At 41.1% G+C, this 25196-nt stretch overlaps 1 protein-coding gene across 1 annotated transcript in view; it reads left to right on the forward strand.

The window, feature by feature from the left end:
• Window positions 1-11500: 11500 nt before the first annotated feature.
• The window catches only part of LOC102012974 (ubiquinol-cytochrome-c reductase complex assembly factor 1), an 87223-nt gene continuing 73527 nt past the window's right edge, over window positions 11501-25196 (forward strand). Inside the window, exons 1-2 of the mRNA XM_005384797.2 lie at window positions 11501-11660; window positions 19671-19775. Coding sequence (XP_005384854.1) covers window positions 11637-11660; window positions 19671-19775 — 129 coding nt within the window. The 5' untranslated portion in view covers window positions 11501-11636. The remainder of the gene's footprint in view (window positions 11661-19670; window positions 19776-25196) is intronic.

A 25196-nucleotide genomic window follows, 5' to 3' on the forward strand; every position in this document is an offset into this window, starting at 1 on the left:
TTCTATGGAGCATCTGCATTTTGCCATGACCTCCATTCCTCACAGGAACTCGTCTGTGACCTGGCTGCCCTCCAGCTCTGCACCTTCGCTGCTCACCCATCACCTCCCACAGCTCCAGAGTCAGAACTGGAGCCCCTTCCTTTTACATGTACATCCTACAAGTACACACTTATACATTAGATAAATACACTCCCCACTGGCCTCAGACAGACAAGGGCCAGGCACCTGCTGGCAGTTTTTCCTGCTAGGGCCTTGGCCCAGGGTAAATGTTCACTTCCTTTATTGACTAGAATCTTGGGCGAGGTATAGGACTTCAAGTTCTGGGAGAGGAACACAGCCTCCTGGTGGGGAAATTTAGAGACTTCCGTCTTCAGGCTTAAGACCAAGGTCTCAGGGCCAGGCTCTACCTGGCTGAGGAGAGACATGGGCAAAACCAGAAGTCCAAGCCTCTGGCTCCTTTCCTTGGGGGCCTCACAAATTTTCCCTACCTTTCTGCAGCTGGGCCTTTGATTCTCAAGGCTCCCAGCCAGAGCTGTTTCAATAGTAGGGGCTCCTGCCCAGCTATGGGCAGATCTTGTGTCCTTTCCCTCCACTCCTGAAAGGTTGTTGTCAGGGCCTGAAGCCCAATTCATGGGACAGCCTACCTTTGAGCGGCCTCCTTGGTTTGGAGACCTGTCCCAGAGGGGCCAATTTGATTCTGGAGCCGAGCTCTCCCTGGCTGGGCTTTGTTGTGTTTGGCTGGTGGTGGCCCTGGGAACTCGAGATAAACAAAGGAGCTGCCATGGCAGAGAGAGTCCTGGGGTACGTGAGAGGAGAATGAGCCACAGGGAGGTGTGGGAAGCCAAGGATATGGCTATGGGTACAAGGAGAACAGTATCGGGTGCAGGAAACCCAAGGGCAGAGAGACAGAGAACAAAGGGGTCACGGGTGGTACCAGTTGCCACAAGTTCTGATTTCCTGGATTTTGTGTCCCTGGTTTCTTGGCAACACAGGACAGAACTGGAGCTTCTCTTTGTCTTAACCTCAGCAGAGCATCATCTGAGCTCACGTCAGTAGCCTTCTTGCTTAAAGGCTTAGGCTTTGAATGGACAGCAGTCAGTCTGGAGGGACAGCCTAGGAGCTTGCTCTCTCACCTCCACCAGCCCCAGAACTCTCTTCCATACACGAGCAATTTAAACTGTGCCTCTCCCTCCACTTTCCCCTCTGGAGATTCAATCCGAAGGTTGGGGGAGCCCTTGCATCCTAACTCTGAGATCTGTGCAACCGTCTCCTGGGGAAAGGCTCTTCCCCAGCACCAACCTCCAGCCCCAATTATAAGAAGCCCTATACCTGTGCAGTACGTTCTTCTGGAGAGTTCAGGCTTATTTCATGCTGCAGCATTCCTATCCCTGGTCTCTCAGCTCTGAAGGGCTCACGAGGCCGCAGTTTCAAACTTCAGATTGGTTTAAGAGTTAGAGGCCTTCAGCATTGGTTTCCTTATTTACAAAAAGAACAAAAAGTGGGGGTAAACAATATACCTGTTTCATAGGGATAACTGGAGGGCTATGAAAGGCACTCAGGACAGTAGCTGGCACAAAGGCAGCTCTGAGTGAACATTACCTGTTTTCATTGTTGTTCCTCATCCCAACCTAAGAAGCAGGCAGGATGACAACTATCTCCTTGCCACTTTTACAGATAGGAAGCTGATACCCAGAGAGGTAGAGGCAGAGTGGCAACCACGGGTCTCCTCACTCTTTGTGTCTTCTCTTCTAGGCCCCTGACTGTCCTGACCCTGGTCTTGGCAAGCAGTTGAGTCACCTCTCTGGGTCTTGGCTCCTTGGTCTCCATAGTATCTCCTTAGGGACATACCATGCTGTTAGCTCCTTGGGAGAAATAGTGGAGCAGAATTTAGGACAGGGAACATGAAAGGCCCAGAGAGGAAGAGAGAGGGAGCTTCTAGTGCTCTGCTCCCCATTTCTTGCTCCTTTCCACATCTCCATGACCCAGGGTCACAACAGGCAAATCAAATTCTCTGGGTTTGTGACACAAGTGTTCAGAAACCTCTCAGACTTTATTTTATTTTATTTTTTTCTCCGGTACCGGGAACCGAACTCACGACCTTGCGCATGCCAGGCAGGCACTTTTGCTGCTGAGCTAAATCCCCAGCCCCCTCTCAGACTTTAATACGATTCCTCTACTAAGTCTGCTGATGTGAATGCAGATGTTAGGAAGCATGGTGGGGAAGGATTAGTCACACATGCTTTGAAATCAGGCAGACTTCAGTTCTACCAGTGGTTCCTCTACCTGTTCTCAGTCTAGCTGAGTAACCTTTGGCAAATCATCTAAACTCTCTGAGCCTCAGTTTTCCTGTTTGAGGAATAATATACTATTTACTGGGCCTGAGATTCTGGAGAGGGGGTATTTATTCATTCTACCTATCCTTGATCTAATCATTCATTCATTAACCAGTGACTATTTATTGAGGATCTACAATGGGCTAGGTCCTGTGCTGAGTGTTTGGAAAATGACTACCACAGTTGTTCATGTTTTTCTGAGAATTATCATGTGCCAGCCATTTGTGCTTAGCACTTTATAGGAATTTTCTTACCTCATGGTGATTCTGTCCTCAAGACCCAGGCATAAATGAAAGAGAAAATTAAGATCCCTAAGGATGTCAGGGTAATAGAGGTTGAATCAGAGCAGATGAAATAAAATATGAAAAAAAGTCAAATTATCCATCTAAGTTACTGAAACCAACTGGATGTGAAAAAATGTGATCTCACTGGGTATGGCGGCACATGCCTGTAACCCTCGGGAGGCTGAGGCAGGAGGATTGTTGCGAGTTCAAGCCCGGCCTGGGCTACAAAGTGAGCTCAAGGCCAGCCTGAACTGCATAGTGAGACCCTGTCTCAAAAAGACCAAAAAAAAAAAGATGGGATCTCACAACTTCAAATTGGAAAGAAACAGTGTTGGAGGTGGCTGTGAATTCAGTGGAGTTAACTGAATATATTATGGCCACCTAAATGCTAACACAAGCGTGGTCTTCAGGGTTGGGAGTGTAGTTCAGTAGCAGAGTGCTTGCCTAGCACATGTGAGGTGGTGGGTTTGGTCCTGAGCACTGCAGGAAAAATGAAACAAAACAAAAATTGTCAGCTTCATTAATAGACATGTGGTGCACAGACCCAAGGAGACAACGATTCTGCTCTGTTCAGTGATTTTTTGACTTCTTCACCTATGACACAGTGGGAAGGATGAAGGAAGTGTGATGGGATGATGGTGAGCTGTCTAGAAAGGTCTTGTGAGATACAGCTGAAGAAAATAGAGGAAGAAGAGGAGGAAGAGAGGGAGGAAGAGGAAGAAAGAGCAGCAACAGCTGAGAGGAAACATGATCATAGCCTTTAGGAACTGAAAGACTACCAGGCGTGAAAGAGACGTGATCAATTTGTATGGTTACAGGGGATAGACCTATGCAAAGAGGCATATCACCAATTGAGACCATGCTTTTATTCTTTCATTCTTATGCCTACATTCTCCTTTCATTCATTCCTGTAAACATCCAAGGAGACAGCTGCTGTGATCCTCACTATACAGATGAGCTACTAATACTATATTTTTCCTTATGCACATTTCCAATGAATATAAAGGGGAACTTTTAAAGTCTGAAGGTGGAAAAGGCAAAATATCAAGTCCTTATTGTCAAAAAGAGGTTGGATAATTACTTGGGAATTTAGAGAAGAGATTGAGCATGTTTTAGGGGAAGAGAAAGTGGCAGTACAGTAGAGGGATGCTGACTAGATAAACACAAGAGTTACTGGCAATCATGCACACTGAACGTAGGTCAGAGCTCTGGTGTCACACTGCCTGAGATCAAATTCCATCCATACCCATGTGACCTTGGGCAAAGTCACCATATCTTTCTTTTCTCAAGTTTGCTCATATATCAAGTAGGGATAATAATAGTTCTTATGTTGTAGGGTTGTTACGTACATGTTGGGAGAGTTATACATAATGTGTATACAAATCTTTTGAATAATGTCTGGTTTTTAATAAACACACAATAAACCTTAACTACTGCTATTATTAGTAGTACTAGTATTTGTGGTGTTGGAGATTGAACCCTGGGCCTTGTTAGGGCTTTCCCCCAAAAGCCTCATGTGTCCATAGGTGGGGCTTTTCAGAGGCATGTGATGGTGAGATTAAGTATGCGATGCTGGGATTAAGGGTGTGTGATTACTAAACTAGTCCACTGATTGTTTTGGCATAGTTCTGGGTATGAATAATGGGAAGGCCCATCCTGAATGTGGATGGCACCATCCAAAGGGCAGCTAGTCTGGGAGGGATAAAAGGAAGGAGCAGGATGGTGCTGCTGCTTCTTCACTACTTTGCTGCTTTGGTGTCTTCCGCCTGCCACCAACTATTTCTCCTCTGTGATGCCCCTCTGCCATGTCATCCTATCTTGGAGCCAGCCAGCTATGAAGTGAACCTGTCTAAACTGTGGGCTACAATAAAGCTTTCCTCTTTTAACTTTGGGTGTTGGGTATTTTGTCTCAGCAACAAAAAATGTAACTTCGATAGGGCTCACAGATGATAGGCAAGCACTCTACCACAGAGCTACACCCCAAGCCCACACTACAATTGCTGATAATGGGAGAGTCAAGGCCTACAAACATGAAATGTTAAATAATAATATAAAAAGTAAAGAATGATTCAAAAACCACAGGAAAATAGAGAAAGAAGGTTACTGAATGGTCAAGTGAGGAGTGAATAGAGACTTGTAGGAAAGCTTCATGAGGGATAAGAGACTTGAATGGCTCTGAAGGTGGAAAGAAATTTGGATGGGGTTGAAGGTAGGTATTTTCAATAGAGGGACCATATAGGCAGATGAATGACAGTGAGTTTACAAAGTGGGGAGGGCACATCCTCACACCCTTCAAATCACACCACATTGCTGATTGGTTCCACTGACTGAGAGGGTTGGCTCCAGCTGAGAGCTGCCGAGTCCCTCAGGTATGGTTACTTGATGCTTTCCACTTACCTTCTGAGAGGTGCTGACTTGGAGAAGAGAGGAAACTGAGTAGTCAGAGCCTCAGAGGGCAAACATTTCATAGGAGAGATAGCGAGAAAAGAGAACAATAGTAAAACTTGGTTCCCTGGATCTCATAATATACATAATATATTTGGATATTCAAGTTATACTCATAGACTGTCTTAGCTACTTTTCTCATTGCTGAGACAAAACACTCAGCAAGCAAAGTTAAAGGAGGAAACATTTATTTCAGCTCACAGTTTGCAGAGGTTTCAGTCCATAGTTGGTTGGCTCCAAAACAGGGTGGCATGACAGAGAGGCATTGCAGAGGAGAACTTGTTTATGGCAAGCAGGCAGCAGACAGCAAAGCAGCAAGCAGCAAAGTAGCAGAGCAGTTTTCTTTTTTTGTCCCTTGCATTCCATCCAGGCTACTCACCTTTGGAGTGGTGCCACCCACACCCAGGGTGGGGCACCCTTAATCCCAGCATCACATCCTTAATCCCAGATCTTCCTAATCCAGCCTCCTTTGAAACTCTTCACCTATGACCACATGAGGCTTTGGAGGGACATCTAGATACAAGCCGTAACATAAACTAAAAATGATCCTTCAAATTTCTTTAAATGTTGTATTTTCTTTTCTTTTGACAAGTTCAACATGACCATTTTTTCCTTCCAATATGAGAATAGTTTCTTTGATTTGGGTTCACACAAGTAGTTGGCTTGGATGTTAGACCCATGTTTTAAGAAAAATATTTATCTTTAACAGTAGAATCACATTCAGCCTGGGAGACAAAGGTAGAAGGGACAAAGACCAGGTGTAGGAACAGCAAATGCGTGCTTCCACCTCAAAAACACATAATAAAACCTACCATTTTAAACCTTTGAAAGTGTACAGTTCACACTGCTGACTATATTCACATTGTTGTACAACAGATTTCTAGAACTTTCTTTTCTTGTAAAACTGAATGTGTGTTCCGTTGAACAGTCACTCTCCATTTTCCGTCACCTCCCAGCCTCTGGCAATCACCCATTTTCTGTCTGTGAGTTTGACTACCGAAGTGTTTTCAGTATTTCTTTCTTCTTCTTTATTTTTTCCCTAAGAAGTTAGTTAAATAGGTATATAATATGACTTCATTGAATCTGTTGACTAAACAATACTGTCTTTAAAATTATAGTTTAATTGTACATAATGCAAATAAATAATTTCCACTATAAGTGCTACCCAGCTGGGCACCATGGCATGGGTATGTAGTCCCAGATACTCAAAAGGCTGAGGCAGAAAGACCACTCAAGCCCACGAGTTCAAGGTCAGCCTGGTAAAAATAGTGAGATTCTGTTAAAGAGTCAGGTGGAGTGGTACATGCCTGCTATTCCAGCTACTCAGGCGGCTGAGCCAGGAAGATTGCAAATTCAAGGTCAGCTTTGGGAATTTAGTGAGACCTTGTCTCAAGATAAAAAGGGCTAAGGATGTAGCTCGTAGCTGAGAAGCTGCCTAGCGTGTTTGAGGACCTAGGTTCAATCTCCCCTATTCACCTCCCCGCTCCGAGTGGGGATGAGTGCTATGAGTGGAGTTAGTGTGTAGCTTGGTGGTAGAGCACTTGCCTAGCATGCAGAAACCCTGTGTTCCATCTTCAGTACTGCGAACAACAAGAACAAAAACCCTACAACCAACAAAATGGTATGTTGTTTGAGGAAGTAAACATGCACATGAATTTAAAAAAGACCTGGAAGAAAATTCAATTTTAAAGAGGCTGGAAAGGACTGGATTTAAAGTGGTGGTAAAAAGCACCTGTTATCTGCAATGTGCCAATTTTTAGAAAAGAGAATGTACTCACATAACACCTACTAATTTTAAATTAATAAGTAATTCTTTGTGTGTGTGTGTGTGTGTGTGTGTGTGTGTGTGTTTGGTACCAGGAATCGAACTCATGACCTCAGGCTTGCCAGGCAAGCGCTTATGCCACTGAGCTACATCCCTGGCCCAAAATTAATAAGTAATTCTGTAATCACAGCACTCTAGGAATCTAAGGCAAGAAGATCGTTAAATTTAAGCCTAGCCTGGGCAACTTAGCAAGACCCTGTCTCAAAATTTAAAAAGGGCTGGAGATTGAGCTTAGCGTAAAACCCCTGGGTTCAATCCCCAATACAGAAAATTTTAAAAATTAAATTAAAAAGCAAGCTGGGCATGGTGGTGCACACCTATAATCCCAGCACTCAGGAGGCTGAGGCAGGAGGTTCGTTGTGAGTTTGAGGCCAGCCTAGGCTACAAAATGAGCTCCAGGCCAGCCTAAATTGCATAGTGAGACCGTCTCAAAAAGAAAAAAACCAAAAAATTAAAAAGCAAAAGGGAAGTAAAAAGGACTAAGATGTGACATGTATATGTACCAACTTCCCTTGATGAATGTATTCAATATGTATTGCAAATGTACCAACACAAAAATTTGAAAGGGAAGAGTATCCAAGTCTAGCTAGGTTCTCCATTTTTCTCTGGCCCCTTTTCTTTCATTTTGTTAAACTGTAAACTTTCTCCTCTCTTCTCAAGTACATCACAGAACACTGGCACTCCTCTGAGTAGAATTAGCCCCTTTTGCACAGAGAAAATAGATCATCTGCAAAGAAATGGCATATCAATCTTCTCTTGAAATCTTTTCTCTTGTTACCAGCATTTTAAACCATCATCTTGTGTGGATTACTGACTTGTATGTATGTGCTATATTTGGATGTGCCCCAAAATTTCATGTGTTGGAAGTTTGGTCCCCAGGGTGACATCATTGGGAGATGATATGGAACCTTTAAGAGATGTGCTTTAGTGGAAGGTCCTTGGGTCAATCGAGGATGTCACTGTTACGAAGAGATTAAGGTAGTTTTCATAAGAGTGTTGATAAAAAGCTTGAGCCTGGCCTCACTTCCTTCTCTCTGACTTCCTTTTGGCAACATGATTGCTGACACTCACACATGCTCCTTGCATATTCTCCCACCACCACCATCTGCTGTGCTGTAATGCAACCAAGTGGGCCCTCACTGGAAGAGCCAATTCCAGTACCATGCCCTTCAGTCCCAAAATGGTGAGATAAATAAACCTCTTTCCTTTGCAAAGTCAGACTGCCTCAGGTATTTTATTACAGCAATGAAAAGCTAAGATGGTAGTTTTTGTGTCACATTTGCTTCTTAAATTTAACCAGAATATTTCTCTTATTCCTGTTTTAATATGTGATCAAATTCATCCTAATTTATGCGCAGAAGCACTGCACTCTGGGTTTCCAATATGAAGATATAAGCTACTGTGTGCACAACGTCTTCATTTAGACTTGTAAAAGCTTTCAAAGGGAAGCTTAATGAGGGGTATCTTTATATTCTGTATAAAAACAACAAGCCAGGTGTGGTGGTGCATGCCTGTAATCTCTTGCTACTAGCTTCTTCAATAAATGATGATGGAACAACTGACATCTATCTATTTATCTAACTATGTATCAATCTCACAATAAAATGCCAATCTCATATATAGGAGTCAATTCAACATGTATTAAATGGTAGCATGGTGGTGCATGCTGTAATCTCACCGCTTGGGAGGCTGAGGTAGGAGGATCATTGTGAATTTGAGGCCAGCCTGGGCTACATAATGAGCTCAAGGCCAGCCTGGAACCTGATGAGACCCTGTCTCAAAAAAAAAAAAAAAAAAAGTATTAAGGACTTAAACATCACACCAGAAACTTTAAAACTACTAGAGGAAAAAGTAGGGGGAAAGCTCCATGACCTCAGTCAGGGCAAAAATTTTTCTAGATATGACCCAGAAGCATACGGAATGAAAGTGAAAACAGACATACAGGATTACATCAAACTCAAAAAGCTTCTGCACAACAAATGAAATAGTCAACAGAGTGAAGAGACCATCTGTGAGATGGGAGAAAATATTTGTAAATCATACATCTGATAGATGGTTAATATACTAAATACATTAGGAACCAAAACAACTCAATAACAAGAAAATAACTCATGTGACTTAATAATGGTCAGAGAGCCAGGTGTGGTGGTGCATGGCTGTAATCCTAACGCTCTGGGAGACTGAGGCAGGAGGACTGCAAGTTTTAACCCACCCTGGACAATTTGGCAACACCTTGTTTCAAAACAAAAAAATAAGAAATGGGGGCTAGGGATGCATATCAGCGTGAAGGCCCTGGGTTCAATCCTCAGTACTACCACCACCACGACCACCACACAAAAGGCAAAGATGGATGGGGATGTAGCTCAGCAGCAGAGTGCTTGCTAGCATGTGTGAAGTCCTGTATTCAATCCCCAATGGACAAAACAAAACAGAAGCAAATGTAAAATGGGAAAAATATCTTTAAAAATAGACATTTCTCCAGAGAAGACATACAAATGGTCAATAGGCATATAAAAACTCTCATCATTGGCTGGGCATGGTGGCACACACCTGTAATCCCAGCACTCAGGAGGTTGAGGCAGGAGGATTGTTGTGAGTTCAAGACCGGCCTGGGCTATGAAGTGAGCTCAAGGCCAGCCTGAACTGCATAGCGAGACCCTGCCTCAAAAAGACAACAACAACAACAACTACAACAACAACAAATTCTCATCATTAATCATAAAGGAAATGCAAATTAAAACCACGGTGAATACTACTACCGTTAGAACAGCTATTATAAGTGCTGATGGGGATGGAAAAAAGAGTTACTTGCATTCTGTGGGTAAGAATGTAAATTCATATAGCCATTATGGAAAGCTATATGGAAGTTTCTCAAAAAATTGAAAATGGAACTGTCATATAATATAGCTATCCCTCTACTGGGTCTGTATCTATGGGAGATAAAGTCAGTATGTTGAAGAGACAGTTGCATTCCAATGTTTGTTCAGGATTTCATAATAGCCAAGACCTAAAATTAATCTAAACAAAATGTGGCTATATATACACGCTGAAATACTCTTCAGCCTGAAAAAAGGAAATTTTGTCATTTGTGACAACATGGATGAACTGGGAGGATGTTATGCTAAGTGAGATAAGCTAGGCACAAAAGAGACAACTTTTTGTACCATTTCACCTATATGTGAAAACTAAAAAAGTTGAACTTACAGAAGTTGGAAGTGGAACGGCGGTTACCAGGAGATTGAAGGGATCTGGGGAGATCTTAAAGGATACAAAATTTCAGTTAGGTGACTAGAATTAATAACTGTAGACCGTACACTTGAAAATCAGCAAGTAGATTTGAAGTGTTGCCTCACAAAAAAATGATATACACATTATTTGAATTTAGCTATTCCACAATTTATGCACATTTCTTTCTTTCTTTCTTTCTTTTTTTTTTTTTTCTTTTCTTGAGACAGCGTTTTGCTGTGTAGTTCAGGCTGGCCTTGAACTCACTATGCATCCCAGCCTGGCCTCAGACTTGCAGTAATCCTCCTGCCTCTGCCTCCCAAATGTGGGGATTACAGGTGTGCGCTACCACCCCTAGTTTCTACAGTGTATACACATTTCAAGCCATCGTGACATACACACATATATAATCTCAATTTGTCAAGTAAGAAAATATATTTACAAACATACATTTACATTTTTTAAAAAAGCACATACAAAGTCACTTCCATGGCTAGCTCCTTCTCATCCTTTAGATCTCATCCTACATGTCACCTCTCACAGGCTTTACTTGGCCACACAGTCCAAAGAAGTTCTCTGCCTTACTCTCTACATTAGCTGTTTGCTTCATAACACTTAGCAGAGTTTTTTTCACTGGTTGACGAAACTTTCCTGTTTCCTCCAACAGTCTGAGTCCATGAAGCCAGTATCTATATTATTTTGGGTCTAGTACATAGGGAAACCTGGATGGATTTTTACTGAATGAACTTAAAGGAATTGAAACATTCTGGCCTTCTGCTGCCAGTCAACCCTTGGGACATTCACACTTTCTCTCTTCTATTTCTCCTGCGATACCAAAAAGAGTTCTCTAGCCAAGGCCATTCTCCTCAGAAAAGGTCACTTCCTCGGGAAACTCCTTGTATCCTTGATTCTTTATACAGTATCCTCAACTTTACTAAATCCTTTCCTAAAAATATTCAAAGAAGTTTCCACTAACCAATCAACTAACCAACCACAAACCCTGAGTTCCTCCTTTCCTCAAGCTTTATAGATCAGCATGTGATTGCTTTCTTCCCTCAACGCTCAGGACTCTGCTCTCTTAAGTTTTTATCTCAAATTCCTTCTTAGGCTCTTTTTAAATATTGGGATTCACCAAAGTCCTGTTCCCTTTAAGTTCCCGTTGAAAATGGGTACTTCCGCCGGAGGTCTGGAAAGGAGCGACTCTAGCAAAGGGTTGCTGAGAAGTCAGGTTAGGTAGGCAGAAGATAAAAACTGGGATATGAGAAATCGAAGTCAGGAGGTGGCGTTGGTGGAGGTTTGGAGCCACTGTGACGCGCAGCTGGGAGAACACAGCTAGAAGGAAGACAGCCTGGCTTGACCCCCGCACGCGCAGACAGCAAGCGCGGGCGCATGCGTACAAGGGCGTCTGTGCGCCTGCGCCGGGGTTTTCCGACGCCCTTTGGTAAAAGGACACTGTAGTGAAGGGGTAGTGGCCGCGGAGATTCCGGAAGCTCACCCTTCACCCGGAAATGGTTGCTGAGGAACATGGCGTTGCTGGTGCGCGTTCTTGTGAGTCTAGGAGTAATTTGCTATGGTCGCCTGCCGGGTCTCCGGGTTGGAGTCGGAGAGGGCGGGGCGGGAGAAGCTGCAAGAAGATGCAAAAGCGGCGCCTGTGAGATCGCTTGGCTGCGTGGCCGCCTTTCCGCGGGGAAACTAAGTCAGCTTCTCTCTTCTCCTGCTCCTGGTTTGGATCTGGCGTCTCCCTCTTTGTAGGAGAGAGGGACAGTGGACCTTTATTTGATGAGGTTTGCTATTCCTCCATCTCCGTCTGTAACCCCTTCTTAGGAGAAGGAGACACTGATGGAGTTGCGGGACACGTGGGTTATAGTCCCTGTCTGCTTCTGTTGCACGGTGTGACCTTGGGCGAGACACTTTGGGGCTTTCTTGTCCCTATGTGAAAAACAAGGACATTTATCTCTTTGCAGTCCTTTTGGCTTCTGAGCTTGAGTTTGTTTTACAGACCGTAGTCAATTCTTTATGCTTAAGTGGAATATAGACTACAGTATTAGATTGAAAGAAAGGTGCAGAAGAATCAGGGTTATGTAGGTAGTTTTGATTTTGCTTAGTACAATGTCCGGCACATTCTAGGTATATAATCAATATTCGTTGAATGAATGAATGAACTAAAGAAAGACTACTGGACTGTTAGCACCCATATGTGAAAGCTATTGTACATCTTGTATTTTGGGTCCATTCCTCGTGAAATTCACTCTTTCTAGCATAATTTGATCTCTAGGAATTAAAGGAGAAAGAAAGTGGCAGTAGAAAAAAAAAGGTTAGGTGGACACAGATCTTAGTTTCTAATCATGTAGGAACTGGACAGTTTAAAATTTTGCAAGTCTTTAACAAACTGGTTCAAGAGCACTGTTTTTCATAGTAGATACTGAATATTCCTGCCAGGCTGTCTTTTGCGTTGTTTTACCACTTGTGATTTTAGCCTCTTTATATATGATTTAGAAACATTGCAGTTTTACTTGTATTCCTTGCCAGCTCAGCAAAGTGCAGTATGCTGCTCAGTAAGTATTTGAGTAGTTTTTATAACCTACAACAAAATTCTCTTGATGAAGTAACTGTTGACAGCAAGTCAGAAACTAATTGAGCTTTTTTTTTTACTAATTGAGATTTGAGGGCATTTGGCGATATGTCAGCTAGTATGTTCTATATTAGTTTTTTTTTTTCTCCCATGTTGGAGATGGAACCCAAGACCTCATGCATGGTGCGAGGCCAGTGCCCTCCCACTGAGCTGTACCCTATGCCCTAAATTACCTAGCTTTTAAGGTAAGGATGTGTGTGTGTGTGTGTGTGTGTGTGTGTGTGTGTGTGAAGTTTACTGGGCTAGAGACTGGAAATGAACACCTTGATTTGTCTTGGAAGTTAATAGCTGCTCCATCTATCTTCTTCCTGTCCCTGAGCATGTGGACTGCTAGATTCATTTCTTCTTAGGTGGTAACATTCATGAAGACCATCTCTTCTTCTGCCCTCTATTAACTGAGTCTTTTTTCTGTTCATTTTTGTTTATCTTTTTGGAGACGGAATGGAGATTTAAATAAGGAAAGTCCTTTTCACTATATTCTGCTTCGCTGAGGTCTTCTGAGCATATGTTAAAATATAGTGATAAAGCAATGGAAATGCCTTAATGATTCCTTGATGGTGGCAGTAAGCCAGAATGGAGCAGGTATTTATTGACCACCACTCTGAAAAGGAATTTAGGCTAGGTACTGTGATGTGTGTAAAGATATGTGTAAAGATTTCTTTCCTTTTTAATTCAGCAACTGTTGAATGTCTGCTGCATTCTAGGAACTATTCATGGCACCGCATTGAAAACAAATGTTACTCAAGTTTATAATCTAATAGAAGAGATAAAAAAATGCAAACACTTGGAAAGCTATGATAGAAGTCTGTAACAGGTACAGATAAAGATATGAGAGCAGAGTAGAAAGACACATGAAGACAAAGGAAGAAATCTCTAAGTGAGAATATTAGAGAATGAGGAAGGACATAGAAGAGAAGAATTAGATTATTTAATAATGCTAGAAAAGAAGGTGTAAGTAAGTCTGACTGGAGTTGGGGCTACTTGTGGGGAAATGGCCTAAGACTCCTTGGGTGTCATGGTTAGGAGTTTGAGGTTTATCTTGGAGGCAGAGGGGGAGCCTTTGAAGTATTTTAAACAAGAGTAGATTTATTTTTAGAAGTTTTTTTGGGTCCATGTACTGTTCTTCCTTAATTTAATCTTTTTCCATTAAATTGAGAAATAAACTACATACAATAAATTGTAACATTTAATTGGCTTGATGCAGGTATACACCTGAAAAGCTGTCATTGTACTGTAGGTAATGAACATATACAAATTTCTCTGTGCCTCTTTGTAATTATTTTCTCATGTTCTCTTCTTACAAGCACAACTGATCAGAGAAAGACTTATGTTTCTTTTTTCATTTCTTTATTAAAAATTTAAAACAACATTTTGAAAGTAAAAGCTAATGTAGTAAATACTTGTATTCCCACTACTAGATTTTTTTTTTTTTCATAGATCTCTGTTACTTTTCTAATTTCTGGGACAAAATACCTGGCAGCCAAAGTTGGAGGAGGAAAGGTTTATTTAGCGCAGTTTGTAGAGGTTTCAGTCCATAATTGACTGGCTCCAAGGCAGTGTGGCTTTGCAGAGGAGAAACAGTCCATGGCAGACAGAAGGTGGCAAAGCAAGCAAGGGAAGACCACAGCACTTTCTATCCCTTATTCTTATCCAGGATACTTAGGATAGGTAGCACTTGCACCCTTAATCCTAGTGCTCTTGATCCTAGCATTGCACCATGAATCAGTCCTAGCGTCACACACTCTAGATCCAGCCACCTCTGAAAAAGCCCCACCTATGACTGCCTGAGGCTTTGGCAGGTCATGTAGACACAGGCTATACACTCTTCATAGCAGTTGTGAATGGATCAAGCAGAGCAGACTGAGATTAGAGTTCTCAGGGTTAGAAGCTACTTAGGGACTCCTAAAGAAGTGATGAAGACCTAGACTAAGGTAAGGGTGATAAAGCAGAAAGGATGTTGAAGCTGATCACATAATGCTAAGGCTCTGAGGAGCCAACTTTTCCTTAAGAAGATTAGTTCCTTCTAGTGGATATTGCTATTTAGAAACCAAATCTATGAGCTACATGTGCTTATTGCTACTGAGGTGTCATTGTTTCTAGTCCCTACTAGGACATGTGTAGGAAACATGTGTATTTATATATGTACACATGACCATACATGTATCTCTTTATCTGTATATATTACACCAATTACTGTAATCCAATCCAATATCATAAGGTTTATTTTTCCCTTCTCCTTTGCCTTATTTGTTAACTCCTTTGTCTGATAGAAACTGTATATCTCACCCTTAATATATTTACTGATTTGTGCAAATCTTTCCTATATGTGAATCTTTTGAAAGCTCAGGTTAGACACCTTCAACAAAGTAATAAAGGAAGTATATTCAGTAATTTAAAAATCTTTGTCTTTTGGTGCTAGGGATCTAGGGCCTTGTATATGCTAACCTTGTGTCTACCACTGAGTTATACCTGTAGCCTTAATACTTTTTGAAAGAATAGTTGAATATTTTCTGTTTCTCCTGTCTGGAAGTATCCTTTTGGAGTGACACTCAGAGACCACCATGGGGACAGAGGACAAACTTCTGGGTCTCAACCTGTTATTTATTTATTTATTTTTTATTTGTTTATCTATTTATTTATTTATTGTTTTTTGTCTTTTTGAGGCAGGGTTTCACTATGCAGTTTAGGCTGGTCTGGAACACACTAGGTAGCCCTGGCTGACCTTGAACTCTCAGTGATTGTCCTGCCTCAGCCTCTTGAGTGCTGAGATTACAGATGTGTGCCACCACACCTGGCTCTCTCAACCTGTTATTAAGAGAGTGATTTGTGTTTTCTTCTTAGATAATTAGGGACTTAAAAGCAGTTTTTGGAGCTGGGCAAGGGGGTGCACACCTGTAATCCTAGTACTCTGGGAAGCTGAGGCAAGAGGATCACAAGTTCAAGCCCACCCTGAATTTAGCAATTTAACAAGATTTTGTCTAAAAAATAAAAAATGGCTGGGGATGTTGCTCCATGTGAAGGCCATGGGTACAATCCCCAGGACCACAGAACAAACAAAAACCAATTTTGCTAAAACATAGCGACTCTTCATTTGGGCCTATAGATGCCCAATAGTTAACTGAATTAGAACAAAGCTTTCCCCTTCGTTTATTACCTTAACACTTTGGGTCAGGTCCTTGCTTAGCTCTACGTATAGGCAAACTAATAATTTATGGTGTGTTTGTCTAAAAGTTGGCAAAACAAGGTTGGTTATCCTTAAAATTTACATAACCTATCTTATCCCCCTTCAAGACTGAGAACCAAAGATAAAAGGTTTACTGGGACATTCATCTATCAGTAATGCACAGTAGTCTCCAGTCCTCTGCCCTCAACCAGTGGTGGGGAACCTGTGGCATGTGTGTCACGGTGGGCTGTTTCTTATCACTGAAAGCTCTAAAAAGTTTGCCATCACTGCCCTAAACCTGTGATCATCTTGGGAGGTTGACTTCTACAAAACCGAGGCAGCCCCCAGTAGAAATAATCATCTTTTGGAGATGGCATTGTACCCTCAAGACTCAGCTCACTCCAGTAAATTCATACAACTGGATCTCATTTTTTTGTTAATGGGCCAGTCTGATCCTCATCAGACCTGTGCCCTCTCTAACTCCTCAGGCTGAAGTTCCTTTTCTGTTTTCTTTCTTGTTTGTTTGTTTCCTTACTTTTGTTTTTTGAGATAGGGTCTCACTCTGTAGTTCAGGCTGTGCTGACCTTGAATTTATTACGTAGCCCAGGCTGTCCTTGAACTTGTGGCCTCGAACTTGTGGCCTCGAACTTGTGGTCTCGAACGTGCCTCAGCCTCCTGAGTGCTCGCATTACAGGCAAGAGCCACCATACCTGGCTGTTTTTTCTTATTTTCTATCTCTGCCTGGTAAGTCAGCCTATGCCTCTCATTGACACATCCTGAAATACTTTTCTATGATGAGAGTCAAACCAGTTCCACAGGGAGAGATGAGGTCTCTGTCCTCTCTTTGAGGGACCTCCTGAGACCCATCTGGTGACATTGCATGTCACATTATAACTTGTAGGAGACTTGTTACAATAGTATCTGTCTCTGCCTCTGGACTGTGGAATTGAATTAGACACCATGGGATTCAGAATATAGATATGGCAGGGGAATTATAGAGTAGATTTGGTGACTGTAGTCAGTCTTTTTCATGTATTCTGTATCTGTGAATTTACCTAGTTGCTGAAATTTATTTGTAACCTCCAAACCGGTAGCTCATAGCACTTTCAGTCATTTGTAGATGTGTACAGATGGCCGAGAAATTTGAGTCACTAATGTACACATGCCCAGCTGATGCCAAACAAGGCAAGTCTGATTTCTTTTTTTCAGATTTCATGTTGTAAATAAATATCCTTTTCATGGTCTATTTAGTGCCATATTTTTCATGTTTTTGTGCTTGGTTTGGTCACTTCCTTGTGTGAAATGGCCCCCAAAAGTAGCGCTCAAGTTTTGGTTAGCGTTAAGTGCAAGAAGGCAGTGATGTGTCTTAAGCGTGGTAAGTTAGTTTTGCTCAGGAATCAGTTACAATGCTATTGGCTGTGAGATGAATGTAAATAACTATTAAAGAAACACACACTGAACAATGTTGTGTATTGATTGGTTGACAAAAATGTTGCAACCAGTGGCTTGCAGGAGCCTAACACTGGCTTTCCCCCAAGACCAGTGGTTCAGTATGCCAGGTTAAAAATAACTTTTTTTAAAAACTGGGAATGGAACCTAGGACCTTTACACTGAGCTATATCCCTAGGTGTTTTTTGAGACAGGGTCTCTCTGAGTCACTAAATTAGCACTGGCTGGGCTTGAACTTGATCCTTTTGCCTCAACGTGCCAGAACAGTGGGATTACAGGCATGGGCTACTGGGCTGGGGTTAAAAAAAACAACATATTGCTGGGCGTGGTGAGTTTAAGACCACAGAGGACTACAGAGTGAGACCCTGTCAAAGAAAAAAAAAATAATAAAATTAAAACAAAACCACAAAAAACAACATATTAAGAAGGTGATTTTGCTGCTTTGACAGTGTGCGTGGGAAAGAGGAGCTTACATAATTCAGTAAAAAAATGTTCATAATGAAGGGTTGGGGATATAGCTCAGTTGCACAAGTGCCTGCCTGGCAAGCGCAAGGTCTTGAGTTCGATTCCCAGTAAACCACCCCCCCAAAAAAGTTTTAAAAATGTTCATAATGATAATGATGTCTTTATATGTATTTTTCTGTTATCAGAGTGCTTTTACAGATGTTCCTTGGAAAATTCCCATAAGATAGTTTTTATTATTCCCATTTGCCATAAGGGAAAGCAAAGACCCAGCTTGTTGAGTAACTATTTCAAGGTCACACAGCAATTTAATGAGAGGCTTGGGATTCAGACATCCTTTCTCTGTACCTTAGTAGTTTCAATTAAGTATTTGTACAAGAATTATAGGATTGGAGAAAGAAAGGACAGAGTTGATTTCTCCTTCTCATAAAAACTGACTTAAAATATTGGCCCAAGATTAAGTAGAACCCAAATTACAAAGAAAATTTTTGTTGACATTGGAAATAACATGATGAAATTCTTTAGAAAATTTTCTTTTAAATTTTTTTTAGAAAAATTTCCAAAGTTTGCATGGTTTCTACTTGTACTATCCTCTTCTTCCTCCGCACTTTGGCCCTGACTCTAGTTTTATTTTAACCCGTGTTTACATTTTTAGAAAAGAGCACCTGACATCATTCTGGTAAATCTGTCAGTATTAATAAAACAGTATAGCAATGACAGTCATTTGGGAACCATTCCAGTAGATCAAACTTAAGCTGAAATAAAATATATTTAGCTGTACATTTGATTTCAAATATAAAGTGCTGTGAGTAGCCTATTAGAAACAGTTGCACAATTTTAGGACATGAAACACCTTAGAAAGCATTTGTAGGTTTAAAATTCTAATACTTTTCCCTACTCCACCCTGACCCTTCTTTCCTACTCATAAGGAAGTAGAGATCAGATTCCTCTTAATACTAAGCTAGACATATTGCAAGTTATGTTTGTTAATTGTTTGTAATTATAAGAAGTAGGTGTTTATAGAAGAAGTGACAAAGCCGCATTGAGGTTGTTATCTAATACGTAGTTTATGAACACAGGAACACAGAACCAACTTGGTGCTGTCTAATTCCAAGTACCTTTTCCTACAATACGTTGTTTTATTTTATTTATAGATATAGTGGCATTGGGGATTAAATGTGTGGTTTCACATGGAGCTACATCCCCAGTTGTTTAAAAACTTTTTTATTTTAGGACATGATCTTGCCAAATTGCTCTCTAACTGGGCTTATAGGGTTACTCTACCACAGCCAGCTAATATGCTGTTTTAATTGATTCATGACTCTGCCATTGGTTATACTTCTAGTGTTAGAGCTGGAAGGGATCTTGGAGATAATCCCTGAGCCCTTTCATCCCATTAATGAGCATAGATTCTGGGGTTGGGCTTCCTGGGGCCCAATCCTAAACCTGCTGTTTATTAACTATATGATTTTTGGAAAGTTGCTTATCCTATGCATAGCTTGGTTTCTTATCTGTGTAAGTAGGGTAATAACAATATACCTATGTCACTGGGTAGTGACTGTAAGGTTTAAATATTGAGGTGAAAGTTCTAACCCTTTACTTACTTGTTTGGTTCCTCTGGCAACCAGCCCACTCCCTCATCCACTAAGAGGCACCTTGTAAGCATAAATGCTGGGGCTTATTATGAATAACAAAACACTCCAGTCACTCAGAAATTCCAAGGGTTCTTGGAGCTTTGTGCCAGGAACTAGAAAAGAAGACCAAATATATACTTTTATATCCCAGTGTCACAGGTGCACTGTGCTGCTCTGTACAGATTGCTGACATGGTTTTTTTTTTTCTTTCTTTCTAGGGGAGGCAGACTAGCACCTCCCAGTGGGTTCCAGTATGCAGCCGATTGGTACCATTATCTCCTACCCAAGTGCTGTGGGGCAGGACTCTGTCTGGCACTTCCCAGGTAAGATTTGTTCTTCTTCGGCTTAGTATGAAAACTTTAATGTTTCTGTGCAAATACATATTTATAGATTAGTCAACCAAATTGTGCGATGGAAAAACCTCATGAGACCACTGTAGGTCTCTGTGCTGCCAGCTCAGGACTGATTCCTACAGTATGGTGTCCAGGGCGTTGCTTCTAAATACCCCAGCGATGGAACTTAGCCTAAGATACCATGTTACAGTCTGATGATTTTTACTGTTAGGGAATTTCTCCAGACATTCATTTCAGAGTTAACTTTTTTCAGTTTCTTTTCGAAGCTACTTTGTGCTGCGTTTATTTGGAGCGAAAAATGTTTCTTTTTCTTTTTATGAATATAAAATCCAAAAAACCATTATTTGAGGCTTTGGGTTACCTAACGTTGGATGCATGATTTATTATAGTGTAGTTAACCTTGGAGCTCCCTTGTGAGGGGTTTTTATTTTTCCTGATTTTTGTTATATCTTACAAATATTTTAATAATAAAGGAAATAAAAATGACCGTGACTTCAAATCTGAAATGTCAATATTTTTATTTCTGCTGGCTCTTTTCCAAATCTATGTATGTATGTATTCTAATTTTTTTCCTTAAGTACCTTAATACCTTTCCACTAAGTATATTGGTGCTTTTTTCCTTTTATTAAAGGAGACATTATTTGTATTGTTTAGATAGCCTTTGTTATAAAAAAAAATTACCCCCTCCCTTTTTATAGGCTTTTCCTTACCATATTTTTAAAATTTTATTTTGTTTTTTTGAGACAGGGTCTCACTATGCAGTTTAGGCTGGTCTTGAACCCACTATGGAGCCCAGGCCAGCCTTAAACTCACAGTGATCCTCGTGCCTCAGCCTCCTGAGTGCTGAGATTATAGGTATTGTCATGGTTTAGGAGATATTGCAGGGTGAACAATAATATAATACAGGACACATATTTCATAAGATTATTTATAATATTCACCCAAAGAATCATATACAAGAGAGTGCAGGAAATCTGTCCACATGCTATAGACCAGGAATCCAGCTGAAGGCCTGGATGCCATGATAATGTCCTGCGTGAGTCCACCTGAATACCTAGAGCCCATAACAGTGCCTCCCACGAATCCAACTGGAGGCCTACAGCCCATGACAGCATCTCGTGCAGGCATATTTCATGGACCTGCACTGGGAGGCCCAAAGGTTAGTGGTGGAATCTGGAAAGTCTGTACCAGCAGGATGAAGGATCTGTGCTAGCAGGCTGAGGGATCTACACTGGAGCCAGGAAGAGACGCACAAAGAAAGAACTAGAGCTCCCCTGAAAAGTACCACAGCCATCCTCAGCAACAGTGAGGTCCCGAGCTCCTCCAGTGGTGAAGACAGCTGAATTCCCATCAGGAAAGCCCATGTAGCAAGCTTCTCCAGGAGACTGGCAGTGCACCATCTTCTCCTGCAGAGCCAGGAAGCGATGCTCAAAGTGAGGACCAGAGCTCCCCGAAAGTGAGCTGAAGCTATTCTCAGTGCCAAGAAGGTCCCGAGCTCCTTGGAGGATGAAAATAGCCAAGTTCATCAGGAAAGCCAGCGTGACAAACTCCTCCAAAAGAACCAATAGCTCCTTACAGCTTCTACCAGCTCCCAACAGCCTTTCTCAGCTCCCAACAGCCTCACTTCTTCTGCAGTTTTGCCCTTTATGCTGCTGGCAACAATCCTCAGTGGGCCTCCCACACCCAGCACCATGCTTACTCAGTTCAGCTGGGGGTTATAAATTGACCACCAGTTGTCAATCCAGTATAGGTATGCACCACCATGCCTAGCTTCTTTTTTTTTTTTTTTGTCTTTTTGAGACGATCTCACTGTGCAGTTCAGGTCTTGAACTGAACTCACTTTGTAGCCCAGGCTGGCCTGTAACTCACAATGATTCTCCTGCCTCAGCCTCCCCAAATGTTCTGATTACAAGGGTGCGCCACCATGCTTGGCTCAGCATTTTTTTTTTTTTTTTTTTGTCTTTTTGAGGCAGGGTCTTGCTATGCAGTTCAGGCAGGTCTTGAGCTCACTTTGTAGCCCAGGCTGGTCTCGAACTCACAACAATCCTCCTGCCTCAGTCGCCCGAGTGCTGGGATTACAGTCATGCACCACCACGCCCGGCTGCAGCTTATTTTTAATAGAGAGTTTGATTCCTATATATACCTCATCTAAGTAGAATCATAAGTGTTTAACCTCCTGTGACCCAGTTATTTCAGCATCATGTCCTCAAGGTTCATTTGTGTTATAGTGTAAGACAGTTTTTTTAAAGACTGTATAATATTCATATATATATATATATATATATATATATAATATGCAGTATATGGAATATATTTATATTATATAAATATATATCACTTTTTTTTTTTTACATATCACATTTTCTTTATCTGTTTGGGTCAGTGGACATTTAGTTGCTTCTCCTTCTTGGCTATTATGAATAACCCTAAAAAAAAAAAAAAAGAATAACCCTGCAGTGAATATGAGTATGCAAATACTAGCTTTGAGAAACTGCTTTGAACTCTTGTGGGTGTATACCCAGCACTGGATTGCTGTATTATATGATAATTCTGTTGATAGTTCTTGATTGCAACTGTAGTGTTTGCTTAGGAGTGATTTTCTCTTTCCACTATTCCTATATTTATTAACTGGAGTTACTGGAGTTCTTCTGAAAGGAGGAGCTGTCATTTCCTTCCCCCTTACTTATTTTCCCAATTATCAATCAATATGAGCTCATGGATATTTATTTTCCTCCATGAGTTATAATCCATTTTCAAATTAGCTATTTTCTTCATTAAATGAATTGTCCCAGTTTTGGCTCTTGAGAGCTCCTTCAAGTTCCTTTTTACATGTCCCCATCATTTTTAAATACTCCCTTATTTCCTGGCACTGCAAGATGTTTCAGTTTCATGCTGTATTTTCTTTGCTCTTGCCCTAGATTCAATCGTTTCTCCAAGGAGCTCTGGTTCCTTTTACTGGAAAATGGTTTTAGAAATAAAGATGTCTGAACCTGTGTTGGTGAGCTCAGGTTGCTTGGTATAGGGTAAAGACCATAGTTTTATATATGTTTTACTTCTTGAACTTTCTTTTAGCCTTAGTGGCCTAATTTCTAGAGTGGGAAAGAAACAGTATCTGCTTTACAAGGTTGTTGGGAGATAACATAAGTAAAACACAAAGAATATACCAGGAATTTAGGGAATTCCTAGTGAGTTGTAACTGCTGTTTTGTTGCTATTTATGTTCATACAACTTGGGTGAGTTTCACTTCACTGTATAAAGTGAAACTTACAAGAAAAAAAAAGAGAAAAAAGCCCTAACCATGTTGCAACCTCTCCTTTAATTTTAGTTTCCTCATCTGTGAAGTGAAAATTTTGGACTAGAAGACCTCTGAGCTCTCTTCCAGCTCAAGTGTTGTTATTCTAAGCTTAATTCTGAAGTTGCCTTTTCTCCAAACTAAACACTTCAATTCATTTTAACCTTTCCTCTAGGACCTTTTATTCATCCCTTTGATCATTCCTGTGGTTCTTTTTTGGACCTTCTCCAAGTTGTCCAACTCTTTGAAAACAGTAAAAAAAAAAATCTACCTAGTTTTTATTGAAGTACCGACACCATGCCCAGAATGGTGTTGAGCACTAGGACAGAAAATAAAAAGAATAAGATGGACTGGGCCCTGGTGGACCTTATAGTTTTAGTTTAGTAGACTAGTTATAGTTTAGTAGTTTAGTTTAATAGACTAGTTGTAGTTTAGTAGACTATAACACACACACCCCCACCATGACATTTAAGAATTACTCGAGTCTCTGACTTCTGTCACCCTTTCTTTGAGAATCTTTAGGAAGCAAAAAATATATTATATATTCCTGTTAATAAGGGGCTATCTGCAAGAATTTATCACTGCAGTTGTCCAGAACACATCTTTACATCTATATTATATGTTGTAGTTTGCACATCTCTTTCACATACATTATTTTATTTGATCCTCAAAACATATAAGACAGGCAGACTAGAGCTTCTATCCAAGTCTCTCACTTTGTGTTCTTTTTTACCATATCATGCTTCCTCACCTGCTTCTAATTTTACTTCTTTATCCTGCGCTTTTCTCTTTCCTTCCTTCCTTCCTTTCTTCCTTCCTTCCTTCCTTCTTCCCTTCCTCCCTCCCTCTCTTTCTCTCTTTTCTTTCTTTCTCTTTCTTTCTTTCTTTCTTTCTTTCTTTCTTTCTTTCTTTCTTTCCTTCCTTCCGTCCGTCCGTCCTTCCTTCCTTCCTTCCTTCCTTCCTTTCTTGACAGGGTCTGTCTGTGTAGTTCACACTGGCCTTGAGCTCAGCATGTAGTCCAGACTGGCCTCAAACTCATGGTGATCCTTCTGCCTTGGCCTCCCAAGTGCTGGGATTACAGGTTTGTGCAACCATGCCTGGCTATCCTGCCCTTTTCTTTTTTTTTGGTTTTTCTCCAGTACCAGGAACCGAACTCACGACCTTGCGCTTGCCAGGCAGGTGCTTTTGCCACTGAGCTAAATCCCCAGCCCCTATCCTGCCCTTTTCTATGAAGTATTTTCTAATGACTCCAGGTTATTCTTTTCCATATCCGCATTTCTTTTGTTTATACTGCCTGTTTCACATCTTTGAGCATTCTTGTACATTTTATTGAGGTATAATAAAAATATCAAAAAAGGCATCATAAGTGTACAACTCAATGAATTATTATGATATTATAATTATTATAATCATATCTAGCATCCACATTAAGAAATAGAAAACAGGACAACAGAAGCTTCCCAGATACCCTTCTAGTCATTCCTCCTGACCAAGGTTAACTGTAGCCTTCAGTTTGAATACCATAGATTACTTTGCCTTCTAAACAATCTAAAGGGTTTGGGGATGTAGTGCAGTGGTGGAGGACTCGCCCAGTGTGTGCAAGGCCCTGGGTTCCATCCCTTGCATAAATAAATATGTAAATAAGTATGTATGTATGTATGTTCAAGACCCTGAGTTCCATCCTCAGGACTGTAAAAACAAATAGGAAAATAAAATAAAAATAGACTGTATAGTCTCTGTGTTTGTCTGCTGTCATTTACCTTTGTTTTAGAAATTCATCCATATTGTTATTTGTAGTAATAGTTTTTTCTTATATAGTATTTTAGTATATGGATATACTACAGTTTGTTCATTCATTCTGTTGATGGATATTTGGGTTGTTTTCACTTGGGAAGTTTATGATCAGCACGGGAGTTTTGACCTGCTCCATTTCCAACCTGGGCCGGTTCACCCCTCCTTAGGCAACCTGGTGGTCCCCCGCTCCCGGGAGGTCAAGGTCACCATATTGATGCTGAACTTAGTGTGGACACATCGGCATAGCGCACTGCAGCCCAGAACTCCTGGACTCAAGCGATCCTCCCACCTCAGCCTCCCAAGTT

Source organism: Chinchilla lanigera, unplaced genomic scaffold (genome assembly GCF_000276665.1).
Source record: "Chinchilla lanigera isolate Chin_1 unplaced genomic scaffold, ChiLan1.0 scaffold00021, whole genome shotgun sequence".
NCBI lineage: Eukaryota > Metazoa > Chordata > Mammalia > Rodentia > Chinchillidae > Chinchilla > Chinchilla lanigera.